Here is a 17,875-nt window from a genome sequence, read left to right on the forward strand (position 1 = left end):
TACGCTGCGAAGCATACGCAAAACATTTACAGTGAAGCATAACAAGCATGGGAAGGGGCAATTGTCACGGGACAGAATATGTATTCTTTAATTATACTCGCGTGCACCTGCCATCTCCTGTTAAAGTACGAGCACCGATATGCCTAACAAGTGTACTGGCAGGCCTTCAGAGCTTTTTCAGATGTGCCTGTGGCGATTTGAGTCCTTAAGAGCAGTAAAAGACATGCATTCATCGTTTTCTGACTGCCCGATTTTCGGGCATGTTCATGGCCCCTAGGGAGCCCCAAAAATCGGGACGGTGACGGTACAGATGTCCAAGAGGATGCTTCAAATGGTCCGTGTGGCAAACTTGCAGTGGAAGAACAAGGACACAAGTAACCTACACATTGAGGAATGGATGGAAAAGGAAGCATGCTGCCGCTTCTTTGAAGGAGCTTGAGCACAAAATACAGTGATTGCTGATGCCGAGATGCAGCTGTCCCTCATGTAAACCTAAATAAACTCATCATAGCAGTAAAATGCAGCACTGAGGCGTTGTGCGCGGGCAGAGAGTATATCAGGACAGTTGAGGCTGACTTAGTGGCTGTTGCGAGAGAATCTCACTTGTGACTAAGTTTGGGCTTCAAACCAATGAGCATGCTATCAGTTGATCGAAATAGTTCATATTCAAAAATATTTGCTTCTATATGCATCTAGAAGGAACGATTGCTACAATGCCCTGGTAGTGCTGCAGGTATTCGCATAAATAAATACAGATCTCCTTTTTATTTTATTTGAGAATGTTCGACTCGATTTGCAATGGGTTTTACTATTTTTTTAAATATATTTCATTCGCTGTGTATTTTGCTAACCACTCCCTTTGAATTCAAGTTCTATTCAAATTGGATTAAGTCGCTTTTTATTTTTTAACATGCTTACTAGAGAATGACAGTGAAAGTTCTGTGTCATTCTGGGAATTTTGCTAGGACAATCAGGGAAAACCTGGAAAACTCAGCGAACCTGGAATATCAGCTTGGTAGACACGCTGTGTTGGCGCTAACTTCTACTTTGAGCCTAATACTGCAAACCAAAAATGCAATTTCAATCTATCTGCTACGATGTTGAAGCAAGTGTTTTTTTCATGATGCCTGCACCTTTCATTCACACGTTGGTGTCTTCCTGTCGTGCCCAAAAAACTGTGAAGCCAGCGCCTTTGACTTCATTTATTACTTGCAGGCACCAACGTCTAGCAGCACATCTCCTACTACTGGAGGCGTTGGTCCCTTCAGCACTACGGGCCCTGCACTGCTGACAGCTCAAAGCCCAGTAGTGTTCATGGAGCTTGGACCAGGGTCTATCACCATTGACAGTATTTCCACGGCAGTGATCAATGACCTTCCCACACCCTTGGATCGTATTGTGGATCAACCTGAGAATACTATTCCTTCTGCTTCTTCAACGGTTGAGGAGGGTCCCTCGAGCCAGCCTGGTAAGACCAAGCTACCACACACATCTAGGCTTTGCCTAAACTGGTTCTTACAGTGCATAGAATCTGCATGGCTTTAATAGTACATTTATGCCTCATTGAGCCTTATAACTATGCATATTAAACAACATCCTACGAAAATGCCACCCAATATTATCACGTAACGAGTGTCCGAGAAAAACATTCCCGGTGGTACCAAGGGTGACCTATCGCCACAGCAGAAACAATAAAGACATGTTAGTGCATGCAAAAGTCAGTCGACATCATTCCCCCACAATAGAAGCATGCTGTCGCCCTAGATGCAAAACCTGCAGGCACCTTCAAAGTGACATTAAGATTAAAAGCACCGCAAATAGTTATACGTCTGAAGTGAAAACTACCCTATTCAGTCGAATCTAGGCCGGCCCCGATTCTAAGCGGACCCCCGAATGTCCCAAGCCAGAAAAAATTAAGACTTGCCTCAAATGTAGGCCGAACAAAAAAGTGAGGAGAGTGGTCACAAAATGAAAACAGCATTTATTTAATATAAACGTGCCGAGCTCACTCTACGTCATCATCGCTGCTAGCTTCGTACGCTTACGAACGCACGCAAGCTCGCGCCTGCGTGCGTTCGTAAGCGCACGCAAGCTCGCCCGCGCATGCGCAGACAGTGTGGCACGGCTCGTACGCATCGAGACGTGATGCGATCTCGGTGAACAGCTCCTCTGTTATCTCGTGCTTATCTTCTTTATAACTGTCATCTCGTTGCGGCACACGTATAAAGCGTCTCCTGTTGCCCCGTCGAACGACATACGTTTTTCTTATCAATGCTGAAGTTCCGTCCGGCTTGAACGTTTGGTGATCGGCTAGTACAACTCTGCGGCTAGCACAACTTTTCGTTTGAAAGCAGCAGCATAGTGGCATCCCCTGTTTGGTGCCACTAAGATAACGCCACGCTGCACGCCGATACGACAGGTCAAAATGGCGACGTCGCTCGTGTACTTTAGTTGGCTACTGGTGCGGCTAGTAACGGCTGCGCTACTGACTTTCCTAGTTGGCGCTAGCTTTGCACCATATTTATCATTTTCAATTACAAACTGGCACATTTTTTTAAAAATCCTCGAATCTAAGCCAACCCTAGAGTTTGTTATATGATTATTTGAAGAAAAAGCCAGTAGCTTTACTTGCACTAGTTCCGATGCAGTTTATATACTTGAATGTTCTTTCTGTAAAAAAACAATATATGGGTGAAACGGGACAATCAATGAACGTCAGGTTAAATGGACATCACGTGGACACAGCTAAAAAACTTTTCAAAGCCATTACCGAGGATTTCAACCAACCAGGTCACAACTTTGATGAACTTAAAGTCTACATCCTACAGTCAAATTTCCGTTCTGCGCAAGACAGAAAATACCGTATTTGCTCGCATAATGATCGCACTTGCATAATGATTGCAGCCCTGAATTTTGTCATCAAAATTCGATTTTCTTTCTTTCCTGTGCAATGATCGCACCCTGAACTGGTCGTAGCGATATGTTGTGTGTGAAGTCTAGCTAAGGATGATCGCGCTTACCATCTGTTGAATACTGTCAAATGCTATGCGAGCGACTCTTGAAGGCATACCAAGCGGTCTACACGAACCCAACATTCTTAAGCAGATGCCCCATTTCATTCATCACTTTCCGCACTTCCATGGAAAAAAAAAAAAAGCTACAGCCAAACTTGCGTCGGCTTTATTATTTGTAGGCTTCATAATGGTTTTGGTCAACAACAACAACATAAAGGACGCCTTTCGATTCTTCTCGTCTGTACTTGTGGGCACGCAACAAGTCGCGAACGGCAACGATAGTGGCCACGTTTACACTGATACGTTAGAAGTGTATCCTACTCATACGCTGACGCTTGTAACGCAGCTAAGATATTCGCCGACCCTTAGCAGAAACCCTTAGCAGATGTCCTGTCTTAGCTGCCAGTGACAGAAAACATGGCATGCCCGCCATGTTTTCTGTCACTGGCAGCTAAGCGTACCCATTTCTGTTTCTGTCCCCTCAAAGTGGACATGGCTACACTTTGCAGCAAGTTTGCTACAAACTTGCCGATATTAACAATATTATTCATTACTGATATGGAAGAAACTGTTCCAATGCATAATGTACTCGCAAGAAGAAAAATAATTTTGTTCGGCGCATTCGGCTTGCTCTGCGGACCGCCATTTTTGTTTTGGTGTCCCACACTGAAAACAGAAGCCGTCTGCTTGTTGATCCGTTGTAATCCCGCAGCAAATGCGGGATGAAAAAAGAAAATGTTTCTTTTCGTGGGAAATTTAAACCGCGTAATGATTGCACCCCTGAATTTGCTTCAATTTTTTTTTTACAAAAATGTGTGATCATTTCAATATGCGAGTAAATATGGTACAGAGAAGCATGCCTCATCCATAAGTTCAAGACATTGTAACCAATAGGCATAAACGTTTCAAACGGAGATTTAGAATCTATTCGCTAGACTAAATTTCCAATCTATAGGCAACAGCAATTAGTTATTACAGCATAAGCTGTTATGGGATCATCCAATAGCGGTTTCAGTTGGCGATGGTGTCCAGTGGCAGCGGCAGTGGCGGCGGCCGCCTCTGCCGCCGCCCCGCAGCGGCGGCTGCTGTCTGGTGTTCGTAGCAGCTATAGCCGGGAATGAGAAAAAAATGAAACCGCAGTTCCCACTGGGTTTGTACCCGTGTCTGCTGCGTGGGAGTCGCATACTCTACCACTTAGCCACAACAGCGCTTGCTAGCATTCCGCGGAAAAATGCCCTATAAATGCGTCCTAGCACACGAGGGGACGCGCAATGTCACATGCACGCCGCGTAGCGTCGATGCGTGCACATGTTGCATTGCAGTTGTATATTATTACACCAAGTAGAATGCCATGTAGTAGATGCACAGGTAGTGGTACAAGGCAGTTAAGAAGGTTCAGCGAAGAAAAAAGTTTAAGGAGATGTATACAAGAAGGCTGGAAAATATATTATGCACCGGATTAAATCAGGCTTGGCTAGGTGACTGTCACTGCCAAGCTTCAAAGGAGATGCCAGTGAATCATTATCATCGTATCGTGCCACCTGCCTTGCGATGTGAGATGTGCTCTCCGTAGCGTCTATACATGCTCCCTTTGCATTGCAGTTGCATATTATTACACCAGGAGACACCTCTTGTAACGATTGCATAAGTAGTTGTACAAGGTGAATAGGGAAATCTTGAGAAAGAAAAGGATTATTAAGATGTCTAAATATTTATGTAATGAAAAACATGTATGCTATACCTGATTAAGTCAAGCAGGCTGGGGGACTGTTTTTCACCATCCCGTTTCAAAGAAAATGTCATTAAATCATCATTATATCATTAGCATCGGATCGTGCAGTTTGACACGTGGTGTGACATGTGTGCTGCGTAGCGTCGATAAGTACAAACTTTGCATTGCAGTTCCATTATATTGCACCACTTGCCCCAACACGTACCAGTCGCATATAACATGCATGCTGTGCGTAGCTGGACCTGGTTAACTCAAGCAGGCTAGGCGGCTATTTGTCACCACCCTGTTTCGACGGGGATGCCAATAAACCACCATTAGCATCATCATCAACAGCAATGTACCGGGCCAGGGATCATGGGATGTGATATAAGCGCCATGTAGTCTGGATACCTGTGTTTACTCTTCGATAAATGTTATGGCGCCTCCTCGCAAGGTACAAACCGCTGCTGAAAAGTGAATCGTAGAGCTACACACGCGGCTGCAACCAGGCAACATTGGTCACAGCAGACCGCTGTGCAAAGAGCAGGACAAGCTGCAGCGCAAGCCACAGCTTGCTGTCGATGCCAGGCGGACAGTTCAAATCCTTCTCATGAAAACGATGTGAAGAAACTTAGCCGTGAAGACCCTGTAGTGCGTGGTGCGAAATTGGAGCTCCTATGGAGCTGCTCCTCTAGCTTACACTGCGACTGCTGCGTGTACCGCACAGGCATGTTACTTTTCTTCATTGGGTTGCTTAGTGGTCCTCTCTTTCTTTTTTTTAAAGCGAAGCTTTCTTTGCCTCTTCCTTTGACTTTCCCGCTGCTGCTGCTGTGGGAAATGCTCCTGTGGTTGCCGTGGCTGCTGCTGGGGCCTCCAAGCCGTGAAAGTCGTTCAGAGCATGTGTATACATGACAGGACCCAGTCAGATAAGAAAGGCGATGGGAGAAACTGTTGTCACCCCATGGTGTCGAATGTGCACAATGCCCTCTGGAGCTCCCCGGGTGTCGCCATATTAGCCTCTTGACAGCTGTAATTATCCGTGACTCCCCTCAGAAGCATTGCAGAAACTGCAGGGTGTCCCTTTCTACTAAGGTGGGAGTCCAGAGGAGACGTAGATAGAACTGTAGGGAGGAGGGAGGAGAAGAGGCAGTTCCCATACAAGGGAGTGGGGGGGGAGGTGACGTGAGAAGGCAAGAAAGCCCTACTACAGTGAAACCTCATTAAACCGTAGTTGGCTGGAGCTCGGAAAAAGTACTTACTAAATGGTAGTACTGCTTAACCGAAATAGCATGAGATGGCCTCTTACCTGTCAAAAACGCAACTCAGAAAGAGTGCGATGAAAGGGAAAAACATGCAGTATTTATGCACATCGCACAACAAAAGTGTTATTTTCGTTTGAAGCCTCCGTGGCCTCAAACTTACTGAAGCTGTGAGCCAGCTTTTCAGGCAGCCCCTCTTCTCGGCAAACACATGCCTGGCATATTCCTCGTTGGCGTTGCATATTCTCTGTGCACGGGCACGGTAGTGCTGCAGATGTTGCAGGGTGCCTTTTTCATTGGGGGGTGATGTTCTCGTCGCGATGATTGCATTCATGAGGCTGACGTTTTGGCAGCTTCTGCCACTGTCGGGCCTGAATCGCCTGTGCTGTCACTTTCCATGTCGTCCTCATCACTGTCGTGAGGCGACACTTCGGCACCAACAGAGGCAACAATGGCGAAAAGTCGAACTTCGTACTCGATATCTCTTTGCGGTCGCAGCAGCGCTGCCAAGGAACTGCATCGCATCCCAAATGCCGCACACCGTAGTCAACAGTAGATCTCTATCGCGTGCCAGCGCCGACTTCTTTGTTCGATAGCACGAACGATGTCTTTTTTATTCGAGTTTCGGCATGACACGAGTGTATGTTTGTACGACGCCACAACGCTCTCTGGCACGGTGCCGAAATGATGTTGATGTTATGTGGCTTCACCCGCAAACACACAGGCTGCTTGGAGACCGTTGTTCTGATCCATGGCTCCGATTTCTGGGGCTTGTTGTTCTGCCGGGCGACCCGATGGAGACGACACACCGCCGTGTTTGCGCGACGAAAAGTAGAAACACTACGTGTTAACCGATACGTATGCAATAAGCTGGTACGGTTTATACGGATACAAAACACATTATGTTCAACGGCCGCTGGGGATTTGACTTTACTACTTTTAAAACGAAACTACTGTTTAAGCGGGTACGGTTTAACGAGGTTTTGCTGTATTAACAGCGCATTTGCTGATCACCTTCCAGCGCGATTTCACATACCAGCATGGCGCCGGACGATACACGGCGTTGTGATCGCAAAATGGCGGCACCCTCAATAAAACTGTTCATAAGGTCGTCAGGGAAGCCTTTTGGTGCATCGGAAACTACAGTACGCAGAAATATCTCTTGGGGGGCGCCAACATGACGCGCATTATCAGCTGCAGTTTGTGTATGTGTTGTGAACTTGTTGTGAACTGAGAATTTGACTTTACTACTTTTAAAACGAAACTACTGTTTAAGCGGGTACGGTTTAACGAGGTTTTACTCTATCAATAAACTACAGAAAAACCTCGTTAAACCGTACCCGCTTATGCAGTAGTTTCGTTTTAAAAGTAGTAAGGTCAAATCCCCGGCTCAGCGGCCATTGAACATAATGCGTTTTGTATCCACATAAACTGTACCAGCTTATTGTGTACGCATTGGTTAAAACGTAGCGTTTCCACTTTTCGTCGCGCAAACACGGCAGTGCGTCTCCATCGGGCGGCCCGGCAGAACAACAAGCCTCAGAGATCGGAACAATGGCCTCCATGCGCCCTGTGCGTTTACGCGTGAAACCACATCAACATCAACATGATTTCGACGCCGTGCCAGAAAGCATTGTGGCGTCTTGCAAGAGAGGACTCGTGTCATGCCGAAGCTCGGATAAAAAAGACGCCGGGTGCTCAGCATAGAAGAAAAATTAGACATCGTCTGTGCTATCCAACGTGACACAAAGAAGTCGGCGCTAGCACGTTACAGGTATCTGCTGTTGACTGCAGTGTGTGGCCTTTGGAATGCGAAGGAGCTGCTCGGCAGCGCTGCTGCGACGGCGAAGAGATGTCGGCTACGAGGTTCGACTTTTCGCCATCGTTGCCTCTGTTGTTGAAGTGTCGATTAGCGACAGTGATGAAGATGACACGGAAGGCGACATTCATATTTAGGACAGCGCCAAAAAAACACACTCGTCCTGTGTCCTCCCTTGTCCATGTTTTTTTGGTGCTGTTTTAAATATGAATGATCCGTACCAACTAGCTCGCACCCAAACCCTTTTGGGAAAGCGACAGCATGGGCGATTCAGTCCCGACAGTGGCAGAAGCTGCTCATTACGTCAGCGTCATGAATGCAATCGTCGCGACGAGAACAGGGCGCGATAACGCAACTATTCCAAACGAAAAGTATTCCGAACTCTAGCACCCGGCAATGAAAAAGGCGCCCCGGGACTTCTGCAACAGAACTGCGTGCTTGCACGCAGAATACGTAATGCCAACGAGGAATCTGCCGTGCGAGTGTTTGCAGAGAAGATGGGGCTGGCTGAAAAGTTGGCACGCAGATTCAGCAAGTTTGAGGCCACTGTCGTCGTGCTAGGTGCTGCGGCATCAAACGAAAATAACACTTTTGTCGCACGAAGTGAATAAATACTGCATGTTTTTTTCCCCTTTCATCGCACTCTCCCTGAGTTCCGTTTTCGACAGGTAAGTGGGCGATCTCATGGTAATTCGGTTAAACAGTATGACCGTTTAGTACGTACTTTTTCCGAGATCCGGCCAACTACGGTTTAACGATGTTTCACTGTAGTGACAGGTACATCAGAAAGATGGAGGACACTTACACTTCGCCTTTAATAGAAAGCTTTAGCTCGGGCCCAACTACAGCGCGGCCTATTCAAATACATGTCAAATGCAAGAACATTTTTCTTAGATAACCCCTGGACCAATTTTAGTGAAATCTGTTGGATTTCAGAGAAAGTTCAATTATAGCGATTGTTGGAAGCGGAATTTCGATATAGAGCCTGAATTTTGTTTAAAAAATTTTCAAAAATTCGAAAGTTTGAGAAAAACAGAAGCTTGAAGTTCACAAATTAATAGCTCTGCATCAAGAGCAGATATCACGGTTCTGTAAATGGAATCCATTAGATCAGTGAAAGCGGACAAATTCGAAATGACATTTTATATCTTACGTGAATTTGTTACGTTGTGTACAAGGGTCCTGCAAAAGCTGTATTTCCATATTACAAAATTTTTTTTATGTGCATAATAATGAACAAGAAGAAAGGGGGTTAACCGAGGGGCCTGATTTTTTAATAATATAAGAAGCCAACAAACACACCAAGGAAATTACTTGTTATAGGGGAAATTACTTATACTTAATAACCAAATTAAAAACATGATAAACTAATGGAAATTAACATGGATGAAAAAACAACTGGCCACACATAGGGATCGATCCCACGTCCTCGCATTACACGTGCGATGCTCAATTGGTAGAGCATTGCACGCGCAATGCGAAGACGTGGGATTGTTTCCCAGCTGCGGCAAGTTGTTTTATTGTGAAAGCAATACTGCTCGCACTTTCGGCCTATCGGTGGTCGTGGTGCCTCCTTACACAGCTACGCGTCATGTGATCGTGTGACGTCACGCCAGACCGAGAGACGGGGCCCCAGTTCGCGGCATCGATGGTGGAGGCGAAGCCTTGCACGCCGCTGTTGCGGCACTACCGAGAGAGGGCGCTCGCTGGTGTGACGTCACGCCAGACCGAGAGACGGGGCCCCAGCTCGCGGCATCGATGGTGGAGGCGAAGGCTTGCATGCCGCTGCTGCGGCGCTACCGAGAGAGGGTGCTTGCTGGTGTGACGTCACGCTAGGAGAATAAATGGGGCTACAGCTCGGCTCCTCGCAAGTGTCAGTGCGCTGCCTTGCGCTATGGCGGATAATGTATAGCCATAAGTTTAACAAAGGGCAACCATGTCCACACCATCAGCCGAACCAAGGCGCAGCCAAGGGTATTGCTTTCGCAATCTTCCAGGCTTAACCAAGCTAAGCCTTCAGCCAATTTTTTTCAACCACTTTCATTTCCATTAATTTATTTATTTATTTCATTTCCATTAACTTTACGTGTGGTCCTCATCACTGTTGCTAGGCGACGATGGCGATGGCGAAAAGTCGAACCTCCTAGCCGACATCTCTTCGCAGTGGCAGCAGCGCTGCCGAGCAACTTTACATTCCATATGTCACACACCATAGTCAACCGGAGATCCCTGTCATGTGCCAGCGCCAACTTCTTCGCGTCATGTTTGACAGCATGGACGATGTCTAATTTTTCTTCAATGCTGAGCACCCGGTGTCTTCTTTTATCCGAGTTTTGGCATGATGCAAGCCCTCGTTTGCAAGATGCCACAATGCCATTATAGAATAAAAAACCAACTTTATTACGGAATAAAGACAACGCTCTCTGGCACCGCGCCGAAATGATGTTGATGTGGCTTCGTGCTCAACCACACAGGCCGCTTGGAGGCCGTTGTTCCGATAGACGGTTCCCATCTCTGAGGCTTGTTCTGCTGGGCGACCCGATGGAGACGACGCACCACCGTGTTTGCATGACGGAAAGTGGAAACAATACGTGTTAACCGATACGTACGCAACAAGCTGGTACGGTTTATGCGGACACAAAACACATTATGTTCAATAGCCGCTGACTCGGGGATTTGACTTTACTACTTTTAAAATGAAACTACTCTTTAAGTGAGTACGGTTTAACAAGGTTTTATTGTACTATACAACAGCGGTTGCTGGGAAACAGGATAAGCTTAAATTCAAGGTATAGTACAGTACGTTGCTGCTATTTCTGAAAAATAAACACCATGCAAATATGTAAAGCGGACAAACTATGCAGACCATGCAGAAGCAGAGCTGCAATAACTAAAGCACACCGCAGGGTACAGGTGACCCTACGACACTACAGAAGTGGTCGACCATCAAATCAATACTTCTGTGCCTGCCGCACTAGCTTTTTAGCTATGGCATTGCTAGAGGTTGCGGATTTGATCTCAACCGCAGGGACCGCATATCAATGGGGGCGAAATAGAAAACGCACATGCACTTAGATTTTGGGACATGTGAAAGATAATCCGGTGTCCGCCACTACGGCGTGCTTCATAATCCGATTGTGGTTTTGGTGCGTACAGCCCCATAATCCAGTTCAAGTTTAATATTTCTGCCCCGGTGGGATGTGCCATGTGAGGCAATGACAATGCTCAACCCTCTCAGAGGTTCTGAAATATGGCTCACAACAACGCCTCAAGCAAACACCTCTCCCTGTGTGTTCTGTGTACTACGCAGACAAATAACAGTGATGCATGGAAGGTAACATTTAACATAAGCTCACCACTATCGTGTTACACAAAACATTAAAGAAATTAAGCTTTATCCATCAACATCACGGCTAATTATCGTCAGTCAAAGCATCTGGCACGGAAAGCTTCGCTTACATCGATTCCCGCAGTGCGTGGGATCTGTGTAATTTTCTCTAGTTTATATATTGAATTCATTTTAGTAATTTTTTACCACGAGCACTATTTTCTGCCGCTTCTTTTATTCTCTCTTTCAAAGAGACTAAAGCTCACTGACCTCCAGTGGAGCAGATAATCCCATGATCCCCCCCCCCCCCCCTCTTCGTCGTCCAGGCCTCTTCTACGAAAAAAAGTGCGGTCAGCTGACACACGGCGCTACCGCACATTCCCTCACGTTCGTTGAAAAGCACCCCTTGGTTAGCAATTCTACACCCTCGCTGCTAACACATCCTCGATCATTGCCTCGCCCACCCACCTTACGCCCTCTCCCCTTTAGAAGAATTCTACCTATTTTTACTGCCCTCAGAAAAGCATACGTCGCTTTCAAAAAGACAAGTCCACTTGTCGAAACGTTGGCTACCGCTTTTACCTTGTTCTCGTTTTGCTCGTCGTCTTTAGTCGCACTTGGAACTTTCAGATGACTATTGCTGACTGTAAACTTGGGACCTGCTTCTGCAAATGGCCCTATGTATTACTGCTGTGTACTTAAAATAAAGATAGATTGATTCTTGTGATGCAGGTTCGGCAAGCTCCCAAACTCGTGCACAAACAACAGGAGCAGCAACAGTGACCACGTCATCTGGAACAACCGGCACTCGTGCATCACCAGGGCCATTCAGGGGCCTAGCGCCGCTGAGCTTTCCATTGGGCACAGCCCTTGGTGGTGCGTTAGGCAGCTCATTTGATCCCTGCCTTCCATGCAATTCTTTCTGGACACACAGTCAGGGTGGCACAGGCCACCTGGTGGGCAGCGGAGGTAATACCAGCCAGGGTGCCCGGCCTGCACCACAGGGACCAACGCAGGTAAAACCCCTTATGAGTGTATCTGAATTGGTGCAGTAAAACCTCTGTAATGGTTAATTGGGAATCCCGAATTTTTTGTAGAATGTCTGTGGTCCTGAATTTCTTATGTAAATTTAAACGGATAACTTGAGCAACCAGCCTGCCGCTTCTTAGTTAAACCTTTGAGGGTATTCCTCATACATGTGCAGCGCCAATATTATGTTCAATATTTCGTGCGTATTTGACACCACATGTTGTAGAGATGTGCAGAGATCTCTGTCGAGTCTCTGATGAGCACGCTTCGCGTTTCATTACCACCGGCAATCCTTTATTCTGTTTACGTGGACGACATACAAATAGCTTTCAAATCCTGTAACCTCGCTGTATACGAGAGACAGGTACAGCATGGCCTGAACAAAGTGTCAATGTGGGCAGACAGGAATGGATTTAAGATCAATCCTAACAAAAGCTCTTGTGTCCTTTTTACAAGAAAGAGAGGAATGATCCCAGATCCTTGCTTAGAACTGGGCGGACAACAAATACCTGTTAACAAAGAGCACAAGTTTCTAGGTGTTATACTTGACTACAGACTCACTTTCATCCCCCACATTAAACATCTTAAAGAAGAATGTCTGAAAACAATGAACATAATGAAACTTCTATCCCAGACTACATGGGGTAGTGACAGGAAGTGTTTAATGAATCTCTATAAAAGCCTCATTCGATCGCGACTATACTATGGTGCCGTGATTTATCACTCTGCCGCCCCGAGCGCACTAAAGATGCTAGACCCAGTGCACCATCTAGGAATCCGACTGGCCACTGGCGCTTTCAGAACGAGTCCCATACAAAGCTTATATGTAGAATCGAATGAGTGGTCACTTCATCTGCAGAGAACATACATCAGCCAAGCATATTTTCTGAAAGTCCACTCAAATCCTCAACATCCGTGTTTTAATACCGTTAATGACATGACATCGTCCCTCCGTAATCGCAATCGTAATCGCAATAGTCCCTCCGTAAGACAGTCTTTCTCGCTGCGTGTGAGGGAGCTTAGTGATGAAATGCATGTCCCACTCCTCGAGCTCCGCCTAATGCCTCCAGCTAAGCTGCTACCTCCCTGGGAGTGGCAGATGATAAAATGCGATATATCTTTCATGCAGGTTACAAAACATGCTCCAGAGATTGAAATCCAGATGCATTTCCGGGAACTGCAATACAAACACTCCTGCACGGAGTTTTACACAGACGCATCGAAGTCACGCAAGGGGGTGTCACATGCAGCTGTCGGTCCATCCTTCTCGGAATCCGATTTACTGCATCCGGAAACTAGTATCTTCACGGCTGAGGCCTACGCATTATTGTCGACCGTGAAACATATAAGGAAATCAAAACTAAAAAAATCAGTTATATATACGGACTCCCTTAGTGTTGTGAAGTCTTTGATGTCGTTCTGTAAGCACAAAAATCCTATAATAATTGAACTCTATTCCGTCTTATGTAAAGCATATGTATCTAACCAGCATGTGATTATATGCTGGGTGCCTGGCCATAGGGGCATCCAGGGTAACGTTCTAGTGGACCAGATGGCCACATCAATTGCATCACACACTGTCAATTCTACCGCTGCAGTCCCTGTCACAGACCTGAAACCTTTCTTAAGAAGGAAACTGCGAAACTACTGGCAACGCTTGTGGGACCTGGAAACAAATAATAAGCTGCATGTAATAAAGCCACAATTAGGTTTCTGGCCTCCTGTTACAAAATCACGCCGGACAGATGTCCTATTCTGTCGTCTAAGAATAGGACACACTTTTGGCACGCATAACTTTTTACTCACTAGAAATGAGCCTCCAACCTGTGGTAGATGCGGGGAGAGGCTGACCGTCCTCCACGTCCTCCTGGAGTGTCGGGAAGCCGAATATGAGAGAAAGAAACATTTTCCCTTAGCATAGCGGCAGCACTTCCCCCTTGATCCTGTTATGTTACTCGGTGCAGAACCGCTCTTTGATACCAGCGCAGTCCTAGGTTTCCTGAAAGATGTTGTATTACATGTAATTAGTCCATATGTTCATAGCGCCTCCTCTCTATAGAGGATAGCGCTGTGATAGTTGTTTCGCATAGCGCATGCCTCTCGTCCCTTGGGTTCAAGGGCTCTGGCGAGGCAGTAGTGCTCTTAGAAAATTTTAGCATCTCACATATTTTGTACATTGCATCATTTTCCCAATGCATTCTAGTGTTCATAGTATTCGTCATTAGTCATCGCCATAATTTTATAGCACGTAGATTTTACGCACTTTACTGCGACTGTTTTTAGGCCACTTTACAGCCAAGTCACATCTTCCATAATACTTTAACATTACCATTTGTCATGGTGCTCTTTGGCCAAACCTGGCCCTTGCGCCAAAAAACACCACACATCATCATCGTATTCCTTCACAGACTTTAGAGGCTGACTGGCAATCCTGAACTCTTGTTCCACTGCCAGGCCATTCATCATTATCTTTGTTTTCTGCATATTAATCTTCAACCCCACTGTTACTTTCTCTGTTAAGGTCCTCAATCATTTGTTGTAACTAGTCACCAGTGTTGCTGAATAGAACGTCAACGGCAAACCGAAGGTTGCTGAGATATTCGCCATCGATCTTTACTCCTAAGCCTTCCCAGTTTAATAGCTTGAATACTTCTTGCAAGCACGCAGTGAATAGCATTAGAGAGATTGTGTCTCCCTGTCTGACCCCTTTCTTTATGGGTATCTTCCTGCTTTTCTTGTGTAGAATTAAGGTAGCTGTAGAATCTCTGTAGATATTTTCCAAGGTATTTACGTAAGCGTTCTGTACTCCTTGGTTACATAATGCCTCTATGACTATTGGTATCTATACTGAATCAAATGCCTTTTCATAATCTGTGAAAGCCATATAGAAAGGCTGATTGTACTCTGTAGATTTCTCAATTACCTGATTGATTACATGGATGTGATCCATAATAAACCTGCTACATACTTAACTAGATTTGCAAAGACACTATATGACAGACTACAGCATAGCTTGCATTACCCATTCTGTATCTGCACTGCTTGAAAAGCTTTTGATTCTGTTTCACTTATACAATTTATGATAATTTGTTTAGCAGACTGAGAACGCTAGCAATAACAGTAGTTTGTTGCAAAATATTTTGTTAGTTTCCAGTATTTGAAAATACCAAATAGTTTCTTTTCAAATATATATAGTTAGTGCATAATACTATTTGATAATAATAATAATAATGATAATATTTGATAATAATACTATTTGATTCATATTCAAAACCTCGAATAATGTTCATTCACCCCTGGTAGTAGTCCAGGCCGCCTTATTTGTGCTACTGATGGAAAAGTAAGTCAAGTGCATTTTCCCCCCCCCCCTATGGCAAACGTTATTACCAACTGTAGGCCAGCTGCGTCTTGACCACAGACTGTCTTTGAAAACAAGCTAAGCTGCTAAAAAAATTCCAAAGAGGGATATTTAACCCTATAATTTAAGACTGTCAAATAACATGTCTAACAGGTCCTTTCACTACGTTTTGAATGAACATTCTGACCAAAATGAACAAATCTTGGCCCTGACTGGATATATTCTGTGATGGCTGTATTAAAAAGCATCTAGAAGGCATCTGAAATTCTTACTGTGATGCTGCCCCTTGGCTTCCAGAAGTTCACTTTGCTTTGGTGGCTGTCACGGCTGCAGTTCAGCAATATTCCTGTTTTGCCTAGTTTACTGCTGTTTGGTCACGCCCACATTTGCACACTTTATATTTGGCATTCTGGCGTGTATCGTTTTGAGTTACGGGCATCAGGAAAACTGATTTCTCCCTCGTTTTTATCACTCAAACCATTACGAGATATTCACCCCAATTGCTCTCCCATAGCTGTGCGACTATACTTTTTTTACAGGTTGGTGCACGCAAACTGGTGATACTGTTGTGCTTGCGTCTTCTTCTACAAGATGCACAAGAATGCTAGAATCTGGTCTTGCAATCAAACAATTGATTACTGCGAGTTTCTCCCTGGCTTAGTTTTTCTAACGGGTGTGCATGACAGTTTATTTTCTGGTGTTCACATGGTATGCTTTCCTTTCACTATGGCCACATGTCTGTGGAGCCATATGCAATGCACGTTATTTTCCATTTTTATAGCGCTTGTTCATTGGTTTGGATGTAGTTTGGAGGCCACTGAATTGCCACGTTTGCTGGGATCGAGCCCTCAGCGGGACACATAATAAAAATGGAAAATGAAATAGAACATTACAAAACATGGGCTCTAGTTGTGCCAAACCTATTTAGAGCATTAAAATAAGTCGGGTGAATTTTATTACATTTGTGAAAACCTAATTGTGCTAGTTTATCCATGTATTCAACAATAAACCCAATACAGTCGAATCTTGTTCATTCGAACACCCTTAATTTGAACTTCTGGTTTATTCGAACTGACACTGTGGTCCCGTAAAAGTTATGTGTATTGTAATTGGTGAAAATGTCCGTTAATTTGAATGCACAAGCATTTGCTACAGTTAATTTGAACATACTGCAGTCCAACAATACTCACCAGTGCGCCAAATCACGCAGCGGTGGCTCTGACCAGCAAGACCCAAGCTTAAGTCCCAGTCACACTAGCAGAAAAACATGTGCAGCATGCCACCGGTGTTAAAATGCAGCTGCGACAGTCCAGCCGCACCAACTGGTGGCGAGCCACTGCAGCAGCCATGTGACAGCATGAAAATCTCGCGTCCTCTCTTTTACTCAGTGTGTAGGTGTGAGGTGTTGCGTGCTTTTTCCTTCGTCTGCTGACAGATCGGCAATGTGTTTACGTTGTTCATGCTTCGTTCTTAATATAAGTCGCATCTTATGAAGATGAAGTCATTGCCACTGATCATAATCATGATGGTGTGCTCCTTTATGGTGCGGTGTTGCTGCATTCATAGATGAGGAGAATGAAGTAGTGGGTGTCACTTCCACGTCCTTATATTCAGGGCCTGTCTTGTCGTGCAGAATCTGATATAACGCAATGTCTTCAAAAAGCTTTCCGTCGGGACGTCTTGGTTTATAACACTGCATGCATTTAAAAAATTCGTTGCTATAATGTCACCTAAAAAATTATTTGCTTTCTATTTTTCCCAAAATAAGTCACTCTGAAGGATTTAAATCAGCAAAAAAAAAAATATGACCCATTGGGGGTCTAAGCCAGGCTTCTATGTTTCAGCTGTCCTTGCCTTACAGGCTCCTAGAACACTTGTACTAAACCTTCTCCGTAAGCACTTACGAATAAAATCCTACAACCTAGTAGGGCCATAAATTGATGAACAAGAATGCCTGCCATAATTTTGTATGTTTCAAGCATAACTGTCATTAGCCCACAGGCTTGCTTTGCATGAGAGTACAAAGGGATTATGGGGGCCATACCCAGTGCCACGCACTTCATCAGCCACGAATGCTAGCTAGCGTCCATCTTTTACTTGTTTACAACTCTAGTCATACACACTTATAACAGTGTTGACATGCCACGGAAATATTATTTCTATAAGCAACTATTGTTATCATTTGGTAATGCATAAAATGCTGACAAACCTTTCCAAGCCTTTAATTGATCACATCACACAGAGCAAGTCGCAGCAGAAAATCCATGATTTGTTAACTTTGTGCTTCCCACACAATCCATGCATGTGATTCTGAAGTGCATCTAACTGTTGCGTTTAGTGAAGTGCAAGGTCTTTAG

At 45.0% G+C, this 17,875-nt stretch overlaps 1 protein-coding gene across 3 annotated transcripts in view; it reads left to right on the forward strand.

Annotated features, from left to right (window-relative positions):
- LOC142585952 (large proline-rich protein BAG6) overlaps nt 1–17,875 on the forward strand; it is a 238,728-nt gene that overhangs the window by 112,142 nt on the left and 108,711 nt on the right. For all 3 annotated transcript variants that reach the window (XM_075697086.1, XM_075697094.1, XM_075697101.1), the window contains exons 14-15: nt 1,216–1,468; nt 11,864–12,147. In XM_075697086.1, coding sequence (XP_075553201.1) covers nt 1,216–1,468; nt 11,864–12,147 — 537 coding nt within the window. The remainder of the gene's footprint in view (nt 1–1,215; nt 1,469–11,863; nt 12,148–17,875) is intronic.

Source organism: Dermacentor variabilis, chromosome 1 (genome assembly GCF_050947875.1).
Source record: "Dermacentor variabilis isolate Ectoservices chromosome 1, ASM5094787v1, whole genome shotgun sequence".
In the NCBI taxonomy this organism is placed as follows: Eukaryota; Metazoa; Arthropoda; class Arachnida; order Ixodida; family Ixodidae; genus Dermacentor; species Dermacentor variabilis.